Source organism: Megascapheus bottae, chromosome X, assembly GCF_031878675.1.
Source record: "Megascapheus bottae isolate mThoBot1 chromosome X, mThoBot2.hap1, whole genome shotgun sequence".
Taxonomy (NCBI): Eukaryota; Metazoa; Chordata; class Mammalia; order Rodentia; family Geomyidae; genus Megascapheus; species Megascapheus bottae.
The window spans coordinates 41,199,006-41,225,691 of NC_143547.1; the positions used below are offsets into that span (position 1 = coordinate 41,199,006).

The 26,686-nt window shown below is 38.9% G+C and overlaps 1 protein-coding gene across 1 annotated transcript in view; it reads right to left on the reverse strand.

Annotated features, from left to right (window-relative positions):
- Positions 1-26,686, reverse strand: part of Kif4a (kinesin family member 4A) — a 112,856-nt gene that overhangs the window by 21,401 nt on the left and 64,769 nt on the right. Inside the window, exons 17-22 of the mRNA XM_090325989.1 lie at positions 26,452-26,596; positions 20,646-20,756; positions 13,187-13,270; positions 12,604-12,717; positions 4,339-4,494; positions 4,131-4,231 (exon numbers count right to left, since the gene is read on the reverse strand). Coding sequence (XP_090182115.1) covers positions 4,131-4,231; positions 4,339-4,494; positions 12,604-12,717; positions 13,187-13,270; positions 20,646-20,756; positions 26,452-26,596 — 711 coding nt within the window. The remainder of the gene's footprint in view (positions 1-4,130; positions 4,232-4,338; positions 4,495-12,603; positions 12,718-13,186; positions 13,271-20,645; positions 20,757-26,451; positions 26,597-26,686) is intronic.

Below are 26,686 nucleotides of genomic sequence, written 5' to 3' on the forward strand. Positions count from 1 at the left end.
CTGTATTCCATCACAGTACCACAAGAAAAAGCAATCACATCTGTAAATATCACTACTGTTCTCCTCAGAAAAATTACAAAAACCAGTCGGCTTACAGAGAAGAGAAAATGCAGGTTTTCAAAATCCTAAGATTTGCTTTAATGCTCAAATTTTACCTTTGCTAACAAGTATGTGTCAGTTATTTTCCTTAAAGCAACAGGCTCACTGTGTTCACTTCTGAAAGCATTATCTACCATGCAATCAAATATAAGTTAAATCTAGGCTGGGAATGTGGGTTAGTGGCAGAGTGCTTGACTAGCATGCATGAAGCCCTGGGTTTGATTAATCAGTAGCACAAACACAGAAGAAGCTGAAAGTGGTGCTGTGGCTCAAGTGGCAGAGTGTTAGCCTTGAGCAAAAGAAGCTCAGGGACAGTGCCCAGGCCCTGAGTTCAAGCCCCAGGACTGGCAAAAAAAAAAAGAAAATTTGAGTAAATCTGTGAGTTCTCTCAGGCAAATAGGATGTGATGTTTCATGAAAAAAATAGGCCTGATATACTTGCACCTTGAACAGTGACGCTATTGGGACAACCACTTGGCCTACAACAGAAATCCTTTCCCATACAGCAGTTTATTAAAAAGACATGAACTCGGGCCAGGAGATTGGCCTAGTGGTAGAGTGCTTGTCTAGCATGCACAAAGACTCGGGTTCGATTCCTCAGTACAACATACATAGAAAAAGTCAGAAGTGGTGTTGTTGCTCAAGTGGCAGAGTGCTACCTTTGAGGAAAATGCCCAAGGACAGTGCCCAGGCCCTGAGTTCAAGCCCCAGTACTGGCCCACTTGGACACACACACACACACACACACACACACACACACACACACACACACACACACACACACAGACACAAACTCCAGGGGACAGGGTTCAATAAAATTAACAAATATTAAAGGTATTCTTAAGTGGAAAGAGTTAAGTCTTAAATTGAGGCTGGACAGTTCGATCTATAACAACCGACTCAAATCGGTATCACTAGGTGTCATCAGTTGTATCTACTAGTGCAAGTGTTTATATAATAAAAATGGCAAATCGTGTCTTATTATAAAAGTAGTTTGCTCCCTAATAGGGCTTTTATTTTATATATATATATTTTATTTTTTGCTAGTCCTGGGCTTGAGTTTAGGGCCTGAGCACTGTCTTTGGACTTTCTCAAGGTTAGAGCTCTACCACTTGACCCTCAGCACCACTTGCAGCTTTTTCTATGTATGTGGTACCAAGGAATTGAATTCGGTCTTCATGCTTGCTAGGCTAGCACTTTACCACTAGACCATACACCCGGCCCCTATTTTTTTTTTTTTTTATGTTGGCCTTAGGGCTTGAACTCTGAGTCTGGGCACTGTCTCTGTGCTCTTCAGCTCAAGGCTAGCACTCTAAACTTGAGCCACAGGGCAACTTTCCATTTTCTAGAGGTTAATTGGAGATAAGAGTCTCACAGACTTTTTGTGCCCAGGCTGGCTTTGAACCTTGAACCTCATAACTCAGCCTCCTGAGTAGCTAGGATTTATAGGTGTGACCCCTTTGCCCAGCAGGGCTTTTATTTTTTTAATGCTGGTACTGGAGATTAAACAGAGGGCCTTAAAGCACACTTCTACCTATGACTTTTTGCTCATTGAATGGATATAGGAGTCTCAGAAACTTGTGCCCTAGCTAGCTTCAAATAATAACCTTCAGCTCTCAGCCACATGACTAGCAAAGACTACATGCTTGGACCACCAATGCCTGTTGCCACATAGGATTTTGATGCTGTCCAGGGGCCTAAGGACCATACTTTGAGAACCCTCATCTAAAGGACAGTTGCTTCCTTCAACCCTCTTATCAGACACTTCATGAAGTAATAATATGTATCATGTGAGCCTAAGTTTCATGAAGGGGTCTGGCAAACTGTAACTCAGTAAGGGATAAACAGCAGGGAAGGCCTTTGGGAGAAGGCAGTGAGCAGCAATTCCTAGCATATGCAATTGCTAGCATATGTCTTCTCCAATAATGTAGGTTTCTTAGCTATTTCAAAACTTAGTTTATATTGGGCGTGGTGGCTGAGGATCAAGGTTCAAAGCCAGTCCAGGTACAAAAGACCTTGGGATTATTATCTCCAATTAAGTGGGGCTGTGGCTCCAGGGGTAGGGCGGGAGCCTTGAGCTGAAGAGCTCAGGGACAGTGCCCAGGCCCAGAGTTCAAGCCCCATGATCCCCACATACAAAAAAGTTAGTTTATTCAAGCCCCATGACAGACCAAAAAATAAATAATTTGGGGACCAGGAGTGTGGCCTTGGAGTAGAGTGCTTATCTAGCATGCATGTAGCCCTGGGTTTGATTCCTTAGTACCACATATACAGAAAAAGATGGAAGTGGCACTGTGGCTCAAGTGGTAAAATACCTAGAGAAAGGTCAAGGACAGTGCCCAGGCCCCTTGTTTAAGCCCCATGACTGGTTAAAAAAAGTTAGTTTAAATCTCATCAAATTTAGGTAAATTTTCTGATTAATCTCATACCTGCTTCAACTTAGTACTAACCCTATGTTTACATTAGTATTTACTTAGGCACAAGGTGCCCAAGGAAATACTTGACAACCAGCAATTGTATGACTTTTTTTTTTTGCAAGTTGTGGAGCTTGAACTCTGGACCTAGACACTGTCTTTGAGTTTTTGTGTTCATAGCTAGTGCTCTATCATTGGAGCCATAGATTCACTTCTGATTTTTTTTTGTTGTTTGTTTTTTTAGGGGGTAGCTAACTGGAGATAAGAGTCTCACAAAATTTCTTGCTAGGCTGGCTTTAAACTGCAACCCTAGATCTTAGCCTCCAGAGTAGCTATGATTATAAGTGTGAATCACTGGTTTCCAGTGTAGGATGGCATATATCAGTTTCTGTGTATAAATCCTCTAATCACATCCAACTGTAAGCTATCAATAATTCACTATGTTCCTAAAATCGTAACAGATAATCCCTGCACAATGAATGAGTCCTCATACTCTTATGTAACAGCAGGATGAGGCTATTTACTCTTTCTCTACACCTCAATTGCATACTGTGCAGCACAAAGCAAGGTTTTGATGACCAGTGACTTATAGGTATATCCAAAAATAAACTGCCACTATGTATTGACAAAATCAAATTAAATAATCTCTAAAATCCTCTGAGCAATAAAATATTATTCTATGACGATATAAAATTTCTGGCACCAGTGGCTTACCCCTGTAATTCCAGCTACTCAAGATGCTCAGATCTGAGAATCATTACTCAAAGCCAGCCTAGGCATGAAAGTCAGTGAGATTCTTATCTCCAGTAAAATACTCAGAGAATGTTGAAAGTGCTGCTGTGGCTTAAGTGGTAGAACACTAGCCTTGTACACCAAAACATTCAGTGTCCAGGTCCTGAATTCAAGCCGAAGGTCTGGGAAATAATTTTTTTTGAGACAGAGTCTCCATATGTAGCCCAAGTCGTCTCAGACTTATGATCCTATAGCTTTTGCCTCTCAATTCTAGGATTATAGGGGTGAACCAACATTCTCAGCTTAAAACTATATTCTTACTTCTACATTTTAGAGATATTACTACACAAAACCTGTAGTATATTGTAAAGACTAAGAGCTCTGAAATTAGATAAGAGTAGGTTTTGAATCCTGGCTTTGTGGTTTCTTAACTGATTAATACTTTTGGCAAATTTCTTAAGATCTCTAACTTCATGTTAGATTTTAAAAGCGAGAAAAATGATACCTCACATCAGAGGGACTGAATGAGCATATGTACCTGACATGTCTAGCACACCATTGGTTCAAAATATCTGTTATTTTTTTTATCATCACAAAGGCTTTTTTTTGCCATTACTAAGGGTTGAACTCAGGGACTGGGCACTGGTGTACTATCACTTGAGCCACAGCTCCACTTATGGCTTTTTGCTGGAAATAAGAGGCACATGGACATTTTTGCCAGGGCAGCCTCAGGACCATGATCCTCAGATCTCTGCTTCCTGAGTAGTTAGGATTATATGGGTGAGCCACTGGCATCTGGTAAACAACAAACTTCCAATTATTAGATTGAGTCTGTTTTTTAAAATTTCATAAATCAAGTTTTATGCTTGACAGGTAATCCCATTACCTGAGTTCCATTTCTGTCTCCAGGGTTTCAATCTGCTTTGTAATGGAATCCTCTGACTCTGAAAGCTGACCACAGACTTTATCAAGTGAGAAAGTGCGCCTCTGTAAAGAAGAACAGTGTCCATAAGGGAGAAGTTTGAAAAGGAAAGGGTTCCTTCAAAGAGATTCACAGCTAGATTAATGCTCACATGTCTCATGAGGGCACTCACCCGGAGTTTAGGAGGTGGATTTTCTCCAGATTCTTTTTTCTCTTTGAGTTGAGCCACATCTTGAGCCAGAATCTTTCTATCTTCAAGAAGGTCATTCAGATGGCGCTTGGCTTCCTCAGTGCTAACCATAACCTCAATTTCATTAGCAAGCCAGTTCTAGAAGAGAAATTAAAGGTGCACAGTTTGGGAATAAAGAAATCACTAGTTCATAGATTAGTCAGCTCCTTATTTAAATTTCTTTTGGACCAGAGCCCAAGTAACTAGAAGTAGGGCATTTGTATCTATACTCACTGAAAATGACAGAACCTCTTGAGCCTTTATCAGCAATACCCCTTAAGGTCACAAGAAAGAGGTTTTATACAGACAATCTTTCCCCAGATACTTACTATTTCTAAGTGGACTGTCTTCCCTCTCTCCTTTTCCCCCCTTAACATTTTTTTGCCTTAAATACTTCTATTATCTAGTCTATTTACTTAAAGATAACCATTTTTTTAGTGGTCCCGGGTTGAAGTGTGGATTTGGCTCTACCACCTGAGCCACACCCCAGGGCTGTTGTTTTTAGTGTTTCAGACAGGTTCTCCTGCTTTTTGCCCAAGCCAGCCTTGAATCCTGATACTCTTACCTCTGTCTCTAGAGTAGCTGTGATTATAAGAAGGTCCCACCCCTCATAGTTTTGTTTGGCATTAGAGTCTTGCTTTTGCCTAGGTTGGCCTGGAAAGTCAATTTTCCTTTCTCTAACTACCAAGAAGCTGGGATTACAGGTGTGTACCATCATATCCAAATCTAGATATCCAGTTTTATTGTGCTGGTATTGGAGCCTGAACTCAGGACCATGTGCTCTTGCATAGCTGTCATGCTAATGGCTGATGCTCTATCACTTCAGCCATTGCTCTACTTCCCCTATCCCCATTTTTGGCAGTATTGTAATTTGAACTCAGGTCCTTCTGCTTGCTCAGTTAGCACTCTACCACTCGAGTGGTAGAACCACACCTCCTGCCCAGCTTTTTGCTGATTATTTTGGAGACCGTGTCTTGAGGATTCTACCTTTGGTTTTTTAAATATTTTTTATTGTAATTAATAAAAGGGTTATATGATATTTGCCAGACAGAAGGTGCATTAATTCACATATATTGATACCCTTTCATATGTCTTGGTCCCCATTACCCTCCCCTATCCCCCCTCCCCCATCTTGGTTTTCCCCCCTTCCCTATCCAATTTCAAATAACCAAATACAAATAAATCCAATATATCAGATAACAAAGTGAGATACTGTAACAATATGAGATAACCAAGGGACAGCAAAAGAGATGAGAGATAACCTAGTACATTAAGGACAACAATCATTCATTATATGGCTTTTGTTTCAATATCCTGGAGGTCTTTTCAAATACCTTCATACTATATGGCCTTATGTATCAAGGTTTTGCTCTATTGCAGATCTCTGCTAGTAGAGCCCAAGGTTTCTACTGATTATGACAAATTTGTTTTTTTTATACACACACACGTACACACAAAAAATCAAAACAAATAATGCTTAAAAATGAAGGCACAAATTTGAAAAGATCCAACACCCCTTTATTTTAAAAGCTCTGGATAAACTAGGAATCCATGGAACATTCGCCATTATAATAAAGGCTGTGTTTGACAAATTCACAGCTAGCATTATATTTAATGGCGAAAAGCTAAAGCCATTTCCTTTAAAATCAGGAACGACACAAGGATGGCCACTCTCTCCACTCCTCTTTAACACAATATTAGAATTCCTAGCCAGAGCAATAAGGCAAGAAACAAGCATAAGGGGGATCTAAATAGGGAAAGAGGAAGTGAAACTTTCCCTCTTTGTAGATGACAGGATTCTGTATTTAAAGAACCCTGTAGACTCCACTCTCAAGCTGCTTGAGCTGATTCAAAATTTTGGCAAGGTAGCAGGGTATATTCACCAGATAGAAGGTGCATTACTTCACAAACATTGATACCATTTCTCATGTCTTGATCCCTATTTCCCTCCCCCCACCCCACCCTTCATCTTGTTTTCCCCCTTCCCTATCCAATTTCAAATAATCAAAAACGCATATATAAAATATATCATATAACAAGATGAAATACTGTAACAATATGGGATAACAAAGGGACAGCAAAAGAGATGAGAGATAACATAGTACATTAAGGACAACAATCACTCATTATATGGCTTTTGTTTCTATATCCTGGAGCTCCTGTCATAGAACTCCCCTATGACCCAGCAATTCCACTACTTGGCATTTTCCCAATGTCATTCTTTAAAGAAATAGAAGAGGCAATCTAAAATTTCATATGGAATAATAAAAGACCCCGAATAGCAAAAACAATTCTCAGCAGAAAGAACAGCGCAGAAGCAATTTCAATACCAAACTTTAGATTCCATTACAGAGCTATAATGACCAAAACATCTTGGTACTGGCACAAGAAGAGGCCTGAGGACCAATGGAATAGAACTGAGGACCCAGATATTAACCCACAGACCTATGGCCACCTAATCTTTGACAAGGGAGCCAAAAAATAGAATGGAAGAAAGACAGCCTCTTCAATAAGTGTTGCTAGCAGAACTGGATAAGCACCTGCAGACAACTAAAGTTGGATCCTTCTTTGTCACCCTGCAGCAGGATTAACTCCAAATGGATCAAAGACCTGGAGGTAAAAGCAGATACACTGAAAACTTTATAAGAAGGAATAGGAGATACATTAGGTCTCCTTGGCACAAGTTGAAACTTTCTTAATAAGGACCCAGAAACACAATAAATCAGAGAAAGGCTGGATAAGTGGGACTGCATTAAACTGCAGAGCTTCTGTATGGCAAAGGACATAGCTAGCAAACTAACTAGAAAGCCTACAGAGTGGGAGAAGATCTTCACTAACCATACAACAGACAAAGTCCTTATATATAAAATATCTCAACAGCTCAAAAAATTGAATCACTCCCAAACTATTCTCCAAAGTAACAACCATCCCATTAAAAAATGGGCCAAAGACTTAGAGTCTTCTCTGAAGAAGAAATAAGAATGGCCTATAGACACATGAAGAAATGCTCAACATCTCTGGCCATAAAAGAAATGCAAATCAAAACAACTCTAAGATTCCACCTCACTCCAGTTAGAATGGCCAGGATCAGGAAAACGAATAATAACAGATGCTGGCGGGGATGTGGCCAGGAGGGATCACTGCTACACTGTTGGTGGGAGTGCAAGCTCATTCAACCACTATGGAAAGCAGTATGGCAGTTCCTCAGAAGACTAAACATAGAGCTCCCCTATGATCCAGCAATTCCACTACTTGGCATTTACCAATTGTCCAGAAACAAGGACATACTAAATCCACTAGAACAACGATGTTCATTGCAGCACTATTTACCATAGCAAAGATATGGAACCAACCCAGATGCCCCCCAGTTGATGAGTGTATCAACAAGATGTATTTATACAGAATGAAATTCTATGCTGCTGTCAGAAAGAACGACATTTCCCCATTAATAAGGAAATGGAAAGACTTAGAAAAATATCATATTAAGTGAAGTAAGCCAAACTGAAAGGAATGTAAGTTCCCTCATTTGTCATAATCAGTAGAAACCTTGGGCCCTTCCAGCAGAGATTTACAATAGATACATAAGGCCATATAGTATGATGCTAAATGAAAGGACCTCCAGGATATAGATATAAAAGCCATATAATGAGTGATTGTTGTCCTTAATTTACTGTTATCTCTCACCTCTTTTGCTGTCCCTTCGTTACATTATTAACTATTGTTATAGTATTTCACCTTGTTATCTGATATATTATATATAGGTTTATTTGGTTATTTGAAATAGGATAGGGAAGGGGGGAAAACAAGATGAGGGGTGGGGGTGGGGGGAGGGAAATGGGGACCAAGACTTGAGAAAGGCTATCAATGTTTGTGAAGTAATGCACTTTCTCTCTGGTGAATATAATGTAACCCTTCTATTAAAAATATATGAAAAAATGAAGGCACAAATGAGTTAACATTAGAAAGGTCAGAAGGGCAAGGCAAGATGGAGGATTTGAAGGGTTTTTTTTGCCAGTCTTAAATTCAGGGCCTGAATACTGTCCTTACTATCTTTTTGCCCAAGGCTAGAACTTTTACCACTTGAGCCACAGCACCATTTCCAGGTTTTTCTGTGTATGTGGTACTACAGAGTTGAACCCAGGGCTTCATTCATATTAGGTAAACGCTCTACCACTAATCTTCACTCCTGGCCCTTGAGGCTTTTTACATGAAATGCCATGACTAAGAGTCAGGGTCACAAAGAGAGACTATATTCCAAAGAGACAGAGAAAAGAACATTGTGAATTGTAGCAAAGGTAGGAAGATGATTGAAAAACATGGAACACCAGAAAAGTGATCCAGAAAGTAGGAAACAGTCTTTAGCTCTAATACTGGTGACAACAGACAGGCAGAACTAGCTTCACGACAAGCCTTAGACCCAGTGTAGCTTTTTTGGAGTTCCATGTGACAAGGTAACATTAGAGAGGAAATCTATTTTTTCCCATTCCGATAGTCAGAGTTATAGCTAGGTACTACATTGAAAGGGGGCTTATTGTTTGAGAATGAGTGACTCTGGTAACCCTCCAAAAAGAACCAAGTAGTTAAGGGAACCTGGGTATACCTTGCCACAGTGTCTGGATGGAGGATAGCATGGGAGGTGATCACAGGGATGGGTGATCCGATAGGGATGCTCTGAGAAGATTAAGCAGTTATGGAGTTTAGGCAATGAGGGGTGAAGTGCTCAGTGGCCCTACTGTCAGTGGCAAGGAGGGAGTCCAATCATCCAAGGATGATTGCTATAGAAACAACTTTGGGTACATGAAAGGCAGATTGTTTGGCTTCTGGATGCTGCTTTCTGGATGTATGCTGTATTGCTAGACAGAACCAAGACAGCTGAGCCCAACAGAGCTATGGACTATTCAGTTTCTAAAGCCAAGTCCCTCCTACATGCCCATTTAGTGCTGGGTAGGTCCTGAAAGCTACAATACTAGCAGGCAGAGTGCCTCATTTGTTCCTTTCTCTCCCTTTAGTACAGAAAACCATTTGCTCTGCTTTCTCCAAGGCAAGTATTCAAGCTGCTTCTGTGGGACACATTGGTTGGGGGGCTGCAGAGAGAGTGCAAATGTGTCCACAGTCTATAGGCTGCAAAGCTCCTTGCATCCGGTAGTGGCTATTGACACTAAGAGAAGGGAAGTTTCTAAAATGTGTGCAACCCTGTAGGCCACAGCAGCTCCTTGACTAGTCTTGCTCATCTCATCTATAGTAGCATCATGCACAGTAGTAACTATAAGACATTTCAGGTGGTGTATTTTTCTCTGACTGGTGCTGGGGGATCATGTGCAGTTCTCTGAATATGGGTGAATGTTTTTCACTATCCAATCTTGCTTGAACATTGAGAAGCACTTTCCAAATAGGACCCTAACAGCCCAGGAAACAAGAGTGAGAATGGAGAAATGGCTTCCTATCACATTAAAAGCTTCTGCATAAGAGAAACAATCAAATGAGTGCAGGGACAGCTGGCAGGATACGAAAAAAAGATCCTTGCAAGAGATAATTCATTTAACAAGATGACTATTCTGAATATCTAAAAGCTCAATAAATGGGCAAGTGAACTGAATAGATAGGCTTCAAATAAAGAAGCACAAATGGCCAATAAATATATCAAAATTCTTCAGCATCCTCACTCATCAGGGAAACACAAATAAAAACTACACTGAGGGTCCATCTCACTCTAGTCAGAATAGCTGGTGAAGACGGTGAATAGAAGGGAGCTCTTAATCTGGTGAAAGTGTAATGTAGCCACTATGGAAAACAGTATGGGGGTCCTCAAAAATATTAAAATTACAAGTTCTACAAGAGTTACTCTACCATTTCTGGTCCACTATCCAAAAGAGTGAAAGATAGCATAGTATGGAATTACCTGTGTTTATAACAACACTATTCACAATAGCCAAATTATGGAATCTGCTTAGGTGCCCAACAGTGGATAAATAGGTAAAAGAAAAATGTGGGTATATACACTTGATTTTTTATTTAGTTATTAAGAAGAATGAAATTATGTTGTTTACTGGAAATGGATGGAATTGGAGATCTCATATTAAGTGAGGTAAGTCAATCCCACAAAGACAGTATTATGATATGATTTTTTTTCTCTTATTTGAGGAAGCCATGGCAAGTCAAAACAAACCAAGGTCATGAAAGTAAAAGGGGGATCACAAGGGAGCTGGAAATAGGGAAAACAAAAATGTAGGGAAGAGGGGAAGATAAAAAAGAGTCATATATAGGATGAATATAATTAAATATAATGAATTCTCTTAGTATGCACAATATATGCTAATAAATACATAAAAGGGAGAGAAGATGAAAAAATTACAGGGGCAGGGAGTTTGGTCTAGTGGTAGAGTGCTTGCCTAGCATGCTCGAAGGCCCAGGTTCAATTCCTCGTTACCACATACATAGAAAAAAGCTGGAAGTTGTGCTGTGGCTCAAGTGGTAGAGCTCTATCCTTGAAAAAAGTCCAAGAACAGTGCTCAGGCCCTTGTTCATGACTGGCCAAAAAAAAAAAGTAGTCCAAAGAAAGCTTGGAGGGGCTATGTTACAATGAGAAACACAGATATTAAGTTGGGCATGATGATGCATGCTTGTAATCTCAGCACTCAGAAGAGGCTGACAGGCACATCCTGAGTTTGAGGATAATCTGTATAGGAAAGTTCACAAGACACTTATCTCTAACTAGCAAAAATGTAAAAGTAGAGATGTGACTCAAGTGCTTGAGCATCAGTTTTGAGTGAAAATGCAAAACAAGAGCTTGAGGCCCTAAGTTCAAGCAAAAGTTCTGGCATGCACACAAACATAGATGTATTAGACACTTGTAACCATATGGTTGAACCTCAGAATAATTATGGCGAATAAAACAAGTCAGAAAGCTGAGTGCTGGTGGTTTGTGCATGTAATGTTAGCTGCATTGCAAGCCAGCCCAGGCAAAAAAGTCTGTGAGACTCTTACCTCCAATAAACTAGTCAGAAAAAAAGATGGAATTGGTGCTGTGGCTCAAGTGGTAGAGTGCCAGTCTTGAGCACAAAGGGGCTCAGGAACAGTGCCCAAACCATGAGTCCAATCCACACAACTGGCAAAAAAAAGGAAAGAAAAAAGCCAGGAAAAATCATTTTCATAAAATTCTAGAAGATAAAAAATCTATAGGGATATTTTTTGAGACACGTAGTTCAGGCTGGCCTTAGATTGTGTTATGTACTTTTCCTGGAGCTTGAACTCAGGACGTAGGTGCTGTTCCTGAACATTTTTGCTCAAAGTTAGTACTCTACCACTTTGAGCTACAGTACTATTTCTGGTTTTCTGGTTGTTAATTGGAGATAAGGGTCTCATGAACTTTCTTGCTTGGGCTAGCTTCAAACTTTGATTTTCAGATGTCAACCTTCTGAGTAGCTAGGATTCCAAACCTCAGCCACCAATGCCTCCTGGCCTTGGACTCTTTACTTAGGCCAAATTGGCCCTGAACTCACCATCTTCCTGTGTTAGCCTTCTAAGTGCTGCTAAAATTTTAGATCTGTGCTACTATACCCTTCCAGAAAGCATCTTAATTGGAATTCCAGGCAACTATTGGCAGTAATGTAGAGAGACGATTAGGTGAGAGAAAGTGATTACAAAGCTAGTATTGGAAGCTGGTGGCTCACACCTGTAATCCCAGCTACTTAGGAGGCTGAGATCTGAGGATCATGGTTCAAAGCCAACCTGGGCACTAAAGACCGTGAGACTCTTTTCTCTAAATGACTATCAGAAAACCAGAAATGGAGTTGTGGCTCAAGTAGTAGAGCACTAGCCTTGAGCTAAAGACCTCAAGGACAGTGCCCAAGCTCAGAGTTCAAGCTCCATGACCAACTAAAACAGAAAAAAAAAGAAAAAAACAAAAATGCAAGTGTTGGGCAATGATGGACATTGTAAATATCTTAATTATGATATATATGTACAAGTGTTAAAATTCATCATACTGTACACCTGACATGCTTACAATTTATTGATCAGCAATCATATCGCCAGAAAACTGTTAGAAAAGAAACTAAACCTCAATAAGGGCTAATATTTTTATCTTTAAAGGATATAAAACTTTCAGGTAGAACTTCAAATTCTGTAGTGTTTCTTTTTAAGCTCAAAGCAAACCATTTCTCTTTGTTTTCTTATTCCCAGTGTACTCCAAGCTTGTGCTGTCTGTACCTTTATTCGAGCTGCAGTGCCTTCCATTCCACGGCTCTGAGTCTCCTTTCGTTTATCTGCGGCTTCCTGTTGCTTCAGAAGAGCATCCTTGAGACGCTTGTTGGCAGCTGCTGCCTAAATCAAAGTGGCACATGGTTAGTGCTGACTGATGGGTAATAAGAGGAATGTTCTGATTCAGCATATTAGTAAAGAAAAAAATTTTCAAGTGTGACCTCTAAGATTATAAATCTCCAAAGGCATAATTTAATTGACAAGTAGCTAATGTTGGAGAGGATAGGGGAATGTCTATTTTATTTCAAGGAGTTAGAAAATGCCCGGAAATGTCACATCAACATTACAGTGTAATATTTGGAAAGAAGTCTAATCAGGGAAAAAATACAGAATTGAAAATTGTAGATTTCCATTTGGGTATCATCTATTCACAGTTTGTAACTTGAACAAAATAAGATTTAAGAATTACTGGTCAAGTTTGATGCCCCTAGTTTCCTTAGAACAATGGTTCTTTTAAGTGCTTTAATTTTGTCATCCTCTAAGCTTGAAGATGAAGATGATTTGGTCTAGCAGACTGGATTTTCTTACCCACCTCCTCAGTTTTACGTCTAAGTACATTGGACTGTTTTTGAAAATTTCTTTCCAGTTTGAGCAGCTCGTATTGCCTCTTCCGGTCCTGAGAACAAAAGAAGTTACATGTTAATGCTGTTCAGCTAGCTGAAATAAAAACCTGTAGTCCCAGTTACTTAGGAGACAAGAGGTAGAAAGACTGAGTTCAAGGCTCACGTAGACAGAAGTGGGAGATTCTACCTGTAAAGCAGCTAGGGGAAACCAAGGAACCTGGGTCATGGCTACAGCAGTAGATCTCTTGCTTAGCAATTGAGAGGCCCTGCCTTCAATACCTACTATCACCAGAAAGAAAAGAAAATATCAGAAAGCAAAATCTGGAAGAAATTTTATCAACATAATCTAATTAAGTCTCTTCCATATAGGTATCTATTGACAGAGCTGGAACCCAGGTCTCCTGATCAACATATACTTTTTCTCCTTCTCCTCGGCCTCTATTGGCACATTAATCACAAAACAAAATGGTTGGGAAAAGGTGAAAGCCCATCTTAGAGCCAATCATTTCTAAAACTACAAATAAAGAGGCTTTTTCATTCTGAACAAATCCAGGTATTAACTGAATATATTCTCTTTGTACAGAGATTAACAATGGTTAATCCACTTCAGCTGAGCAGACATTTTTACTTAAACCACTAACGATAGCATAGTTTTTATATCTTTCCCTGGTACTAGCATAGGAATGAGAAAAACCCAACCAATACTTGTAACCCTTCCTCCCTTTAAACTGTGATAGTCCAGATGGCGAATGCAAGAGCATGCTTAGCTTGCTTTGATATTTTGGTAATTTCCCTATCTTATTAGTCCATCAAACTCCTGGTTTCCCCTTGTTCCTTATTCAATCTGATGGCACAGTCAGCAACCACAAAGAACACTTCATTTCATTCAGCCCACAAATAGTTACACACTGTACTAGGTTTCTAAGATGTACATAATATTGCAACATACTAAGTACTCTTACAGGAAAACACACATAATATACAATTACAATAAAATATCATGTAAATGTAATACAACATAATGTTTGTTGAGAAGTCAAAGGACTTAAAAAATACAGCCAGGGAACTAAACAACTCGTATGATAAGAGAAAACTCAACACTGTTCATCACCCAAATTCTTAAAATTTGTCATTCTTCATTCCATAATACCACTGTCCTGAACTCTTTCCTCATTAAATTTTGTCTTTATCCAGTCTTTGACTCCCTTTCCTCCTCCCTCAAGTATCCTTGGTATTTCCAGTAACTTTTCCACTGCATCCTAATTTTTTTCCATCTTACAAATTTCATTGTCTTCATTTATTATACATGAAAAAAATTCTCTTCTTTGTTTTCTCTTCCTATATATATCCTCAATTTTAGTGTCTCAGAATCAAATTCAACACTTAAATCTTCGTGTAGCCTCTGGCTTCTAGTCACTCAAAAATCTGGAGTAATTTTTGGTATTCTCCGGTCTTGAATTTTTGAAAGGCAGGTTTTGCATTTATTCTCATTAAAATAATCAAACATTATTATTGACTATATGCCAATTGCTTTTAGTCAGTGTGAATATGTAAGTGAACAAATGAGAAGAATCTGTTTCAATGTGGAGTATACACATTCTTATAGTTTAATACATTCCTGTAAACTTAGTAGCATACAAACGTACTTCCTTTCTACCTTTTTCTTAACTTTTGTTGAGATGTAACTCACATATGATACAATTCACTTCTGTCAGGTATGAGTCAATTGATTTCATCATGTTATTATTTGATATAACCAACACCTTGTTCAATTTTAGAACATGTTATTACCACAAACAAATCTCATTACCTTTACTAGGACCTTAAAAACCTTTCACTGTTCTTCAAAGCTCTAGGCAACCACTTACCTTTCCAGTTTTGGCAATTCTGAACATTTGCTTCAAATGAAATAATATGTCATCGCTTGTGACTGGCTTTTTTTAAACTTAACATGTTTTCAAAGTTCATGTTGCAGAATGTCTCAATACTTAAAATTAAATGGATATTCATTTTGTCTGTGCAATTAGAGATGTCTAAGTTGTTCCCACTATGGATCTATTATGAACTTCATTGTATGAAGATCTCCATACAGTTTATTTGTATGGACACGTTTTTGTAACACTTGGATAGATAGATCTAATAATAACGTGAGTATTGGGTCACATTGCATGTCTATATTTACTTAACCTTCTACAGAACTGCTAAACTGCCAAAGCAGTTGCACCATTTTCCTGTTCCATTATCAACATATGATGCTTCCAGTTTCTCCACATTCTTGCTTAATATTCATACTTAATATAGCTTTCTGGATAGATTCATCTCAGTGGGTATGAAGTAGAATCTCACTGTGGATTTCATTTATATTTCCTGACACAAATGACATCAAGCACCTTTTGTATGCTTATTGATTTAGTTGTTTAAAATCTGTGTTATCTTTATTACTGAGTTGTAAGAGTTCTTGATATAGTTTCCATATAAGGCCTGAATCAGCCATATGGTTTGTGAACATATATCATTCTATGGATTGGCTATTTACATTTATGATATTGACAGTGTATAATCTTTTAATTTCACCTCACATGTCTGTACACCAGGTATCATTCATAAAACAAAACATTACTCAAGCCAAAGTCAGAAATATTAGCACATAATGGTTTCTTCTAAGGGATTTACAACTTTAAAGTTTGTACATGGTATAAAGTTCTTAGTGGAATCTCTAGGATTTTCTGTATATGTGGTTACTTCACCTGCAAAAAGATAACTTTACTGGCTAGAACCCACCAGGGAAATGCTGAAATAGAAGATTTGAGACCAGACATTCTTGCTTTGTTCAGGATTGAGCTGATGGGGACATTTTTCTGTCTTTTTAGCATTTAGTAAAAGTGTTATCAGTGGGTTATTCATACGTGTTTTTTATTAGGTTGAGGAAGTTCCTTTATATTCCTATTTTGTTAAATGTCTTTATCATGCAAGAATGCTATTGACCAATGCCTGTTCTGAGTCTACTGAGATATGTATGTGTGTGATGGTGCTGGGGGGTGCTGGAGACTGGATCAGAAGGCTTGAAGACAGTTCTCACTCTCCCCTTCCCCAGGTAGCCTCTGGAATGCAGGTGTGTGCTGCATCTTCTGGCTCAAATAACATTTATTGTATGAATATTATCACATTTTATTTACTTATTTATAGTAAACATTGGTTTCCCCATTTTTTTTTTGCTAGTCCTGGGCTTGAGCTCAAGGGCTGAGCCCTGTCCTTGGATTTTCTCAAGGCTAAAGCTCTACCATTTGAGCCTCAGCACCACTTCCAGCTTTTTTCTATGTATGTGGTACCTAGGAATCGAACCTGGGTCTTCGTGCATGCTAGGCAAGCACTCTACCACTAGGCCAAACACCCAGCCCTGTTTCCCCGTTTTTGGCTATCACTAGAAATGATACTACGAACAGTCAGGTACCAAGTTTTTTTATAGACATATTTTCAATTTTTCATTAGAAACCTAGGAAGTATAGTTTCTAAGTCATATGGTAATTACGTTTAACTGAGTCTTTTTTAATGTAGTTGCCCAATTTTACACTCTTGCTAGTTATGTCTGAAGGTTCCAATTTCTCAAAATCTTTGCCAACATTTGTTACCATTTCCCTTTGTTAATTGTAATCATTCTAGTGATATGTCATTGTGGTTTTGATTTGTAGTTTTTTGTTCAACTGAATCACAGGTGCCTGCCACCATGTTCAAGGCAATTGTATTGATGTGGTTTTCTTTGTTTGCAAATGACATACCATGCTCTTATCTTCTCCCTGCCCTCACAAACATTTTTTTTGCAGTGAGTGAGGCTTGAACTTGGAGCCTGGGTGCTGTCCTTCAGCTCTTCAGCTCAAGGCTAATGCTCTACCACTTGAGCCACAGCACTACTTCAGTCTTATGGTGGCTAATTTGAGATAAGAGTCTCTACTTTTTTGCCCAGTCTGACTTTGAACCATAGTCCTCAGATCTCAGCCTCCTGAATAGCTAGGATTATAGGCGTGAGCTACTGGAGGCTGGCACTTATAGACTTTTTTTATAAAGAATTTATTAACATTGATTTTTACATCATACTTCAAATGACAAGTTTAACAAACAAGTGTTCAAGAAGGGAATCTCTATATACAATCACTGGGACTTAGTTTTTAGAACTTAATCAAAATTAGGCTAAGGGTTTGTATGTCATAGAAACATTAATTTATGAAATAAAACATTATGTCTATACAGTCATAGGTTTTATGTCTATATAGTTAAGTTTATATTTCCATTACCATGTCCATAGCATTGGGTATGCAAATATTGAGTCCTCTCTCTTGTACTCTTTGGATCTCATAGCCACATATTAAGGATACCATGCACCTTTTGTTCCTTAGGTCTTCACTTGTCTCACTCAACATGATTCGCTCTAGATTCATCCACTGCCCTGCGAATGCCATTATTTTATCTTGTCTGTTGGCTACACTCATAGACTTTTATGTCTTGAACTGTAATACTCAGATCTCAGTCTTCTCAGCTAGGATTATAGTAGTAAGCTACTGGTGCTTGGCTGCTGTATTCACTCATTCATTAATTCATTAGCCAGTCCTGGGGCATAAACTCAGGGCCTGGGCACTGTCCTTGGGCTTTCTCAAGGCTAGAGCTCCGCTACTTGAGCTACAGTACCACTTCTGGCATTTTCTTGGGTACTGAGGAATTGAACCCAGGTATTCATGCATGCCAGGCAAGCACTCTACCACTAGGCCATGCTCCTGGGCTCCTAAATTTACTTTTTAATCTGCTTTTTCCAACAAGTTATCTTATTATCTTCTAGTCTTTTGTTTCTGATGTGATTTCGACTGTTAATTTCATTGGGGGCTTCAATGTACCACTGAATTATTTTACCTTGCTGTCAAGTTTTCTCTTTCAATATTTTGACTGTGGTGTGTCTGAGTGTGAATCTCTTTCCATTTATCCTCTTTGTAGTTTACTGAGCTTTTAGGAGACATAGATTAATGTATTTTTTAAAATCAAATTTGTGTAGTTTTATAAATTATATCTTTGGAATTTTTTAAACCAGTCTTGGGGCTTGAACTCAGGGCCTGGGCACTGTCCCTGAGCTTCTTTTATTCAAAGGTAGCACTATACTACTTGAGCCCCAGCACCACTTTTGGCTTTTCTGTGTATGTGGTACTGAGGAACCGAACCCAGAGCTGTATGCAAACCAGGTAAGCACTCTACCACTAAGCCACATTTTCAGCCACAGCCTTGCTGTTTCTGTGGTACTGAGGAGTTGAACCCAGGGCTTCATGCATGTTACGTAAGAACTACTGCTAAGGCACATTCACAGCCCTAGATAGTTTTACTGGTATTAGATTTATTATTTTGCTGGAGAAGTCTCAAGTCACTTACGATCAATTTTTTTAGGTCGATCATGCAGCTTGAACTCTGGGCCTGGGTACTGGCCCTGAGTTCTTTAGCTCAAGCAAGTGCTCTACCACAAATGGAATATTGTGCCCAGGCTTGCTTTGAACGGAATCCTCAGACATTAGCCTCCTCGCAGCTAGGATTACAGGTGTGTGCCACCAGCCCTTAGAAATTTTTTGACAGTTCTGGGGACTGAACTCAGGCCCTGGGCACTGTCTTTAGGCTTTCTCAGGGCTGGCGCTCTATCTCTTTTACCACAGCACAACTTCCAGCTTTTTCTATGTATATGGTATTGAAGAATGGAACCTGGGTCTTTGTGCATGCTAGGCAAGCACTTTACCACTAGGCCAAACTGCTGGTCCTAATTTTTGTTGTTTTTGACAGTATGTTTGAACTTCCCCAAATTTTGTCTTCTAATATACTGCTTGCTTCTGCTCTAGTAAGAATTCTGATATTACTGCTTAGAACCTAGGGATGTGCTAGCAACTAACTTGCCTGAGATGGAGCTTTAGAAACATGGATCAATGGGTGTTGGGGGGAACAAGAGGGAATAGTGAAACCAGTTACTGGAAATAAGACTCAGCAGTAGACAAAAGGCTAAGGGTTGAGGGAAGGGAGATGATCATAGCTCAAATGCCATAGATTCTTGCTGTTCTTAGTGAGATTTAATGAGTTTTCTTGAATAAGTGATCATAGTTTGAATGCCACAAATTCCTGGTGTTCTGAGACTTAGTAGTTTTTCTTGAACAAATGTTTCTTCTTTGGTTGCATGCTCTTAGGATAGTTTGCAGAGGCTTTATTGTTGGTTTTATGAATTTTACTAGTTATGGCTTTTTTTCTATAAAGAAAATCTATGAAGGTCTTTATGCTGCCATTCTGAAAGTACTTTTCCTCTTCCTGATCTCTTGACCCGATACATTACATTGTAGTCAATTTAAAAATTTTTCCAAATCAAAACTCTTTTTGCTTTCCTAGTGAGCTTTCGAAAAAAAATTGTTACTTTAGCCCTTACAATCTTTCTGGATCATGTAAGATCTTCTTGTGTTCCAGTCTCCAATACTGCAATTTATTTCACACAATACTCTCAGACATATATTTTTAGATTTACTCATTTTATGTCATTCTGCCAAGACTTTAAACCTCTTTACATTACTAACAAAATAAAGTTCACGGACCAGGAGTTTGGCCTAGTGGTAGAGTGCTTGCCTAGCACACACGAAGACCCAGGTTCGATTCCTTGGTACCCCACATACATAGCAAAAAGCTGGAAGTGGTGCTGAGGCTCAAGTGGTAGAGTGCTAGCCTTGAGAAAGTCCAAGGACAGTGCTCAAGCCCTGAGCTCAAGCCCAGGACTGGCAAAAAAAACCCCCAAAAAAACTAAAGTTCAAACTTCTTGAATTTGTAACAATTCAGCTTCAAATTGGTTTTCTTTTTATTTTTTCTTCTTTGGTCAGTCATGGGGCTTGAACTCTGGGTCTGGGCATTGTCCCTGAGCTGGTCAGCTAAAAACTATTGCCCTACCCCTTGGGCCACAGAGCCACTTCCAGTTTTCTAGTAGTCTCTCGGACTTTAGTGCTGGGACTGGCTTTGAATCTTGATCCTCAGATCTCAGCCTCCTGAGTAGCTAGGATTTACAGGTGTGAGCCACCGTGCCCAGTTTCAAATTTCTTTTCTAACTGACTCTTTTATTATTTTGAAACTATGTGGCTCACTCTTTCTTGTGGTGTGTCTGCTGGCCTTAAAGTGTGAACCCAGGACTGGGGCATTATCCTTGAAGTTTTTTTTTTTTTTTGCTGGAGCCTAGTACCCTACCACTTGAACCATAGGTCTATTTCTGCTTAATTGGAGATAAGAGTCTCACAGACTTTCCTGACTGGGCTGGTTTCACACTCCAATCTTCAGATCTCAGCTCCTGAGTAGCAAGGATTATAGTCATGAGCCACTACCACCTGGCATCATATGTCACCTTTTTGAGATACAAGGCTTTGGTAAGTTTTAGTTACTTACACGCTCCTTTAACTGGATTACTTCTTTGTCTTTTTGTTGCTTCCAGTGTCTAAACTTTTCAGCATCCTCTTTCATCTGACGCATTAACTGTACTCGTTGATTTTTCATCATCTGTAAAAAGAGTAAACTACTGAGTGAGGGAAGAGGTGACATTGTCCAAAAAGAAACATACTCTTTTCCTGACTTATGTAAATGTAATCTGTTTGTACATCATTTTTATAATAACAATATTTAAAAAAGAGTAAACTAGCCTGGCGTGGTGGCTCATACCTATAATCCTTAGCGACTCAGGAGGCTAAGATCTCAGGATTGCAGTTCAAAGCTAGCCTGGGCAGTAAAGACCCATGAGACTCTTATCTACAATTAACCACTAGAAAACAGGAAGTGGTGCTGAGGATCAAGGGGTAGGGCAGTAGACTTGAGCTGAAGAGCTCAGGGACAACACCCAGAGTCTAAGTCCCATGACCACCACCAACAAAATAAAATATAAAAACAGTAAACTGGGGAGCAGAAGATGGTGCCGAGACAATAGGGATGCTGCCTAGCTCTCTCCCACAAAAAGAGAGAACTAGGGAGTCCCATGAGCCAAAAACCTTAAGAAATCCACAACAACAATCTCAAGAAGCAACGGAGAAGGACTCAAACTGGAAAAGAAATCCAGATAAAGCTCACATCCAACTTTCTCAAAGAATTCCAATGTACCATGAAAAAAAGCAGGAGCAGCTATCTTAATCTCCGACAAAATTAACTTCTCAGTAAAATCAGTACATAAAGATAGAGAAGGCCATTATATATTAATAAAGGGTACAATCCATGCCCATAATATTACACTTATAAACCTTTACTCCCCCAACATGGGAGTACCCAAATTTGTCAAACAAACTCTCTTAGAATTACAGAACCTCAAACACAATCATAGTGGGAGACCTCAATACACCACTCTCAACAAATGACATGTCAACTCCACAAAAGTTAAGCAAAAACACCATCAACTTAAACGACACCGTAGCCCAGCTGGCTTTAACAGATATACACAGAATCTTCCACCCAACGGCGAAACTTTTTACATTTTTCTCAGCAGCATATGGAACACATTCCAAAAGAGATCATATAATAGTTCATACAGAAAACTTAAGCAGATACAAGAGGACTGATATAATTCCATGCATTCTCTCAGACCACAATGGAGTCAGACTAATTCTGAACAACACAGTCAAAGTCAAAAAACATTCAATCGCTTGGAAGCTGAACAACACACTTCTGAATAACTCCTGGGTAACAGATCAGATCAGAAATGCAATTAAGGGGCCGGGAGTTTGGCCTAGTGGTAGAGTGCTTGCCTAACATGCACGAAGACCCGGGTTCGATTCCTCGGTACCACATATGTAGCAAAAAGCCAGAAGTGGTGCTGTGGCTCAAGTGTTAGAGCTCTAGCCTTGAGAAAACCCAGGGACAGTGCTCAAACCCTGAGCCCAAGCCCAGGACTGGAAAAAAAAAAACAAAAACAGAAATGAAATTAAAACTTCCTTGAATGTAATGACAATCAAGAAACATCACAAAGAACTTATGGGATACAGCAAAGGCAGTTCTAAGAGGCAAATTTATCGCACTGGGATCGCATATTAAAAAAAAGAGAGAAGAAGAGCATGTAAATACCCTAAAAAAAAACCTGAAACACCTGGAGGAGCAAGAAAAAGTTAATTCTAAAACAACTAGAAGAACAGAAATAACAAAAATAAAATCAGAAATATCAGAGATTGAAATCAGATCTACTATACACAAAATTGATAAATCAAAAAGTTGGTTCTTTGAAAGAGTCAACAAAATAGACAGACCCCTGGCAAGATTAATCAAAAAAAAAAGGAAAGGAGAGACTCAAATAAACAAGATTAGAGACCCAAAGGTAACAATCATAACTGATTCACAAGAAATTCAGTCCATAATGAATAGGTACTACCAGGGACTATATTCAAAGAAATAAGAAAATCTAGTAGAAATGGATGATTTCTTAAATAATTACAGGCTACCCACACTGAACAAGGAAGAGGTAAACAAACTGAAGAAACCAATCTCTTACAATGAAATTGTGGAAGCAATCAGGGAAATGCCAACCAAAAAGAGCCCAGGTCCAGACGGTTTCACTGTGGAATTCTACAAGACATTTAAAGATGAAATAATACCTATACTCTTGAAACTCTTCTGAGAAATTGAAACAGAAGGAGCAATACCAAACTCATTTTATGAAGCTAATATTACTCTCATCCCCAAAGCAGGGAAAGACCCAACAAAAAAAGAAAACTACAGACCTATCTCTCTAATGAACACAGACACAAAACTCCTCAATAAAATATTAGCCAACAGAATCCAGAAACAAATTAAAAAAATCATACACTATGATCAAGTAGGCTTCATCCCACAGATGCAAGGCTGGTTTAACATTCGCAAATCAATCAATGTAATACATCACATCAATAGAGCTAAGGATAAGAATCATATGATAATTTCTCTGGATGCGGAGAAGGCATTTGACAAAATACTACATCCATTCATGTTGAAAGCACTAGAAAAAAATAGGAATAAGAGGTACATTCCTCAAAATAGTGCAAGCCATATATGAAAAACCTACAGCCAGTATTATACTAAATGGTGAAAGACTGGAACCATTCACCGTAAAGTCAGGAACTAGACAGGGATGTCCACTCTCTCCACTTCTCTTCAATATAGTGCTGGAACCCTTAGCCAGAGCAATAAGGCAAGAAAAGGACATCAAAGGGATCCACATAGGGAAAGAAGAAATTAAACTATCCCTATTCACAGATGACATGATCCTCTACTTGAGTGACCCAACAAACTCCACTCCCATACTTTTAGAATTAATAAACTACTTTAGCAAAGTGGCAGGATACAAAATTAACCTTCAGAAGTCAGTAGCCTTCTTGTACACCAACAATACACAAACAGAAGGCCAAATCAAGAAAATGATCCATTCGCAATAGCCCCCAAAAGAATAAAATATTTAGGAATATACTTAACCAAAGATGTAAAGGAATTATTCAATGAAAACTATAAAAGCCTAACGAAAGAAATTAAAGAGGACACTAGGAAATGGAAGGACATCCCATGCTCAAGGCTAGGGAGAACCAACATAGTGAAAATTGCTATACTGCCAAAATTGATATACAAATTCAATGCAATCCCCATCAAAATCTCAAAGACATTCTTTACGGAAATTGAAGATATAATCCAAAGATTCATATGGAACAAGAAAAGACCTAGAATAGCCAAAACAATTCTAGGCAAAAAGAGCAATGCTGGTGGTATTACAATACCAGACTTCAAACTCTACTACAGAGCCATAATAACAATAACTGCTAGATATTGGCACAAAAAAGACCAGAAGATCAGTGGAACAGAATAGAAGACCCAGAAATACAACCACATACCTATAGTCAACCTGTATTTGACAAAGGAGCCAAAGAAATACAGTGGAACAAATACAGTCTATTCAATTATTGGTGCCGGCAAAACTGGGCAGCCACATGCAGAAAACTAAAAATTGACCCTAGCCTTTCGCTATGCACAAACATTAACTCAAAGTGGACCAAAGACCTCAATGTCAGACTGGAAACAGTGAAACTTCTACATGATAAAGTAGGAGAGACACTGGAACTCATAGGCACAGGCAAAAGATTCCTGAACAGAATCCCAGGGTCACAACAGATTGGAGAGAGACTCGATAAATGGGACTACCTAAAAATAAAAAGTTTTTGTACAGATAAAAACATAGTCACAAAAGTAGAGAGACTGCCAACCAACTGGGAAAAGATATTCACCAACAATACATCTGACAAATGCTTAATATCCAATATCTACAGGGAACTCAAGAAACTAATCCCCCCCAAACCCAATAAACCATTCACTAAATGGGCAAGGGAACTAAACAGAGACTTATTAGAAGAGATTAAAATGGTAGAAAAGCATATGAGAAAATGTTCATCATCTATGGTCATAATGGAAATGCAAATAAAATCAACCCTAAGATACCACCTTACCCCAACAAGAATGGCCAAGATTTTGAACTCAGACAATGACAGTTGCTGGCGGGGTTGTGGAGAAAAAGGAACCCTACTACACTGCTGGTGGGAATGTAGACTAGTTCAGCCACTCTGGAAAGCAGTGTGGAGGTTTCTTGAAGAACTGAAAATAGACCTTCCCTACGATCCCGCCATACCAGTTCTGGGCATCTATCCTGAACATCATGACCCAGGATATTATAAGGACACCTGCCCAGCTATGTTCATCTCTGCACTATTCACAATAGCCAGGTGATGGAAACAATCCAGATGCCCTACTGCAGATGAATGGATACAGAAAATGTGGTATAGGGGCTGGGAGTTTGGCCTAGTGGTAGAGTGCTTGCCTAGCATGCACCAAGACCCGGGTTCGATTTCTTGGTACCACATACATAGAAAAAAAAAGCCAGAAGTGGTGCTAAGGCTCAAGTGGTAGAGCTCTAGCCTTGAGAAAGTCCAAGGACAGTGCTCAGGCCCTGAGCTCAAGCCCAGGACTGGCAAAAAAAAAAAAAAAGAAAATGTGGTATATATACACAATGGAATTCTACATAGCCAACAGACAAGCTAAAATAATAGCATTCGCAGGGAAGTGGATGAATCTAGAGCGAATCATGTTGAGTGAGACAAGTCAAGACCAAAGGAACAAAAGGTGCATGGTATCCTTAATATGTGGCTATTAAATCCAAAGAGTACAAGAGCGAGGACTCAGTAACTGCATACCCAAAGCTATGGACATGGTAATGGAAATATAAACATAACTATATAGACATAAAACCTATGACTGTATAGACATAATGTTTTATTTCATAAATTAATATGTTTCTATGACATACAAACCCTTAGCCTAATTTTGATTAAGTTCTAAATACTAAGTAACAGTGATTATAAATAGTGATTCCCTCCTTGAACACTTGTGTGCTAAACTTGTCATTTAAAATATGATGCAAAAATCAATGTTAATAAATTCTTTAATAAAAAAAAAGTAAACTGTCAGTCACATGTAGTTTATTCTAGGCTGATATGCAGAGGGATAGTTACCATAAAGAAGAGAGAACGTCCAGAGCTAAGCTGAAAAGGCCAATAACTAACTTTTCTGACTAAGGGTGGAATATCCCTTGCGATGTTTACACAGTGTTTCTACATACTGATATACAAATGAGTACTTGGAAGAAATCAAATCAAAATGTCCCTACTAACTAAACACAGGCCTATGCTCACTATACTTAAATGAAATTCTAGGGAAATATTTACTAAGCCTCAAGCTTAGGTCCGTCTTGTAATCTACAGATTTTATTGGAATTAACCTGTAACCACTTTGCAAATCTAAAAAGCTGACCATTCAATAATAAGAGAATAATCTCTAAGGTACCTGTCATCTTGCTGTTACTTTACAAAATTATATACTACTACATGACCATGAAAGGTGATTAGGATATTACCACTAAATATGGAGGTCTCTTTTTGTACTTTCATTTCAGAAACTCTAACATGAGACTCTGAATGTAGAAACCAAAATCAAAACCAAATTTAATGTCAAAGTATGGTTTTATAATGCAGATTCTGGACTACAACCGGCACAATGTTCTACAAAAGGATATTTGTGGTGATTTTCCTACTTGTAGTGATTGCCCTGCTTGCTTCCATTTTTTCACCTGAAAAACATCTCGGTAGTATAATTCTAAAAGGAAATTTATGTGTTTAAAATGTGGCCAATGCAAGGATGAGTTTATTACCCGAATCTCCTGGTTCAGTTTTGAGACAGTATGCTCTGTGGATTCCTTCAGTTTTAGAAGTTTGGACTGATCATTTAGTTTTTTCTTTAAATCAGCCATTTGACCCTCCAGCTCCAGGAGACGTTTGCGGCGACGCTCGCTCAACCTAAACACGAATTCAGTAGGAGTGAAGACAAAAATTCTTACTCCAAAAGTCATAAGCCTCACAGTTTCACAGCCCATATATACAACTTCA